Source organism: Chrysochloris asiatica, unplaced genomic scaffold (genome assembly GCF_000296735.1).
Source record: "Chrysochloris asiatica unplaced genomic scaffold, ChrAsi1.0 scaffold00339, whole genome shotgun sequence".
NCBI lineage: Eukaryota > Metazoa > Chordata > Mammalia > Afrosoricida > Chrysochloridae > Chrysochloris > Chrysochloris asiatica.
Window position 1 is genome coordinate 2,695,121 of NW_006408857.1, and position 1,886 is coordinate 2,697,006.

At 36.3% G+C, this 1,886-nt stretch overlaps 1 protein-coding gene across 1 annotated transcript in view; it reads right to left on the reverse strand.

Annotated features, from left to right (window-relative positions):
* GLYAT (glycine-N-acyltransferase) overlaps positions 1–1,886 on the reverse strand; it is a 23,457-nt gene that overhangs the window by 16,048 nt on the left and 5,523 nt on the right. The window contains exon 2 of the mRNA XM_006875768.1: positions 1,242–1,349. Within this exon, the coding sequence (XP_006875830.1) occupies positions 1,242–1,349 (108 nt within the window). The remainder of the gene's footprint in view (positions 1–1,241; positions 1,350–1,886) is intronic.

Sequence of the window (1,886 nt, forward strand, 5' to 3'; positions counted from 1 at the left end):
AAAAAAAAAAAAAAAAGTTTGTGCAAGATGGATACCAAAACACCTCATGGAAGAGCATAAACAGAAGTGTTTGGACATCTTGTTAACAAATTTGGACTGATACTTGAAGGAGGATAAAAGTTTCTTTAAAAACATTAATACTGGTGATGGATTCATCACTACAAGCCTGAGAGTAAATGGCAGAGTATAGAATGGAAACATCCTCAGTCGTCAACCAAGAAAAAGTTCAAAATTCAATCAACAGCTGGAAAACTGATGCTTACAGTTTCCTAGGATTCCCAAAGGCCAGTATTGGAACATTATCAGGAAAAAGTTAAACAATTCACAGTGTTTGTTACAGTGAGATGTCCACTGAACGACTGAAACCTAAACTTCAGATTAGATGCAGCGAACTGCTATCCAAGGATGTTGTGATCTGGCTTTGAGGTATTAAAGCATCCTCCCTATAGTCCTGATCTTTCTCCATCAGACTTTCCCCTGTTTGGTCCCTTGAAAGCAACCCTTCGAAAACAAAGATTTACCCCTGATGAAGAAGTGAAGAAGTGAAGCCAGCAGTGCATTCATGGCTTGAAGCTCAGCCTAAAACATTTTAAAAATAAGGCAATGCAAAAACTTGTTGATAAATGGACAAACTGTATTGAAAAGCAAGGAGATTGTATCAAAAAATGACATCTTTATCTTTTTTTATAATAAATTTTGTAGTCAAAGGGCAGGTAATTTTTGACTCACCCTCGTATATATACTCATAGGTGTAGTCCCATTTGTTTCACCACAACTGTTCAGCTTGCACATCTTTCTATTTCTCTTGTAGATTGTTGCTATTGCAGGATTGTGTCTGTAATTTACCTCTGTTGTCTTTAACTCTTGGACTTCTCCCAGTGTCCTTCTTTGTTTATGTCATATTTTTTTGCTGACCTCCCTCTTATATATTGCCTTCCCATTCACTCAATTTAATGTATGTATACCCTTTAGTTAGTGATTTACTCTCCTTTCCTCTCACACCCCTGGTAACCATAAAAGAATGTTTCTTTTTGTGGGAAAATCTTTTAATTTTTTATAATAGTGAACTCATATAATACTTGTTCTTTTGTAATAGACTTATCTCATGTCGAATAATGAACTTGTTCCCCATCACTTGGATTCATTCCCATAGTCTCAGGGTTTACCAAATTGCCAGGCACAAAATAAACTCACAGAGATAGGAATATAAAAAAATACTCATTCTATATCTGATACCTTACCTGTTCCTCAGGGCGGATAACAACTGCATTGAAATCTGGCCACTTGTCCACTAGGGTCTTTAGCTTGAAAGGGTTTCCTTGGTTTATGTGAAAGACAGTTCCGTAAACCTGCATAATCCCAAAAAAGTGGAAGAGTCTGCAGGTTAAGATGGGATGACAAAGTGCCATGTGATTAATCAGGACAAGGTTTATTTACATGAAATCAGGGAAGATACTCGATCAACCATCTAGTGTATGCAGTCTTCAGGTTTCACTTATTATCCCAAATGAAAATAGACTTTTGAACTAAACTATGAGAACATTACATGAATATTTCTGAATATTCATATAAATAATATAAATAAATAAATCGTTCACTTAAATGTTAGAGAGTTTATAGCTTTATACAGTTTTCCATTTATATACCTATACACACACGTAAAAAATGAAACTACCTAGTATGGTGTTTCTGATAAATGCCATTGAGTCCATTCTGACTCATAGTAATCCTGTATAGGGTTTCCAAGGAAAAGCTGGTGGTTTTGAACGGGTGACCTTGTGGTTTGCGTTTCCATGCTGATCCTACAGCACCACACCAGGAGTCCAAAAAGGCAATAGTGGTCTACATATATCCCCAGTATTGTTGTTGTTGTTAAGTGCCGTCGA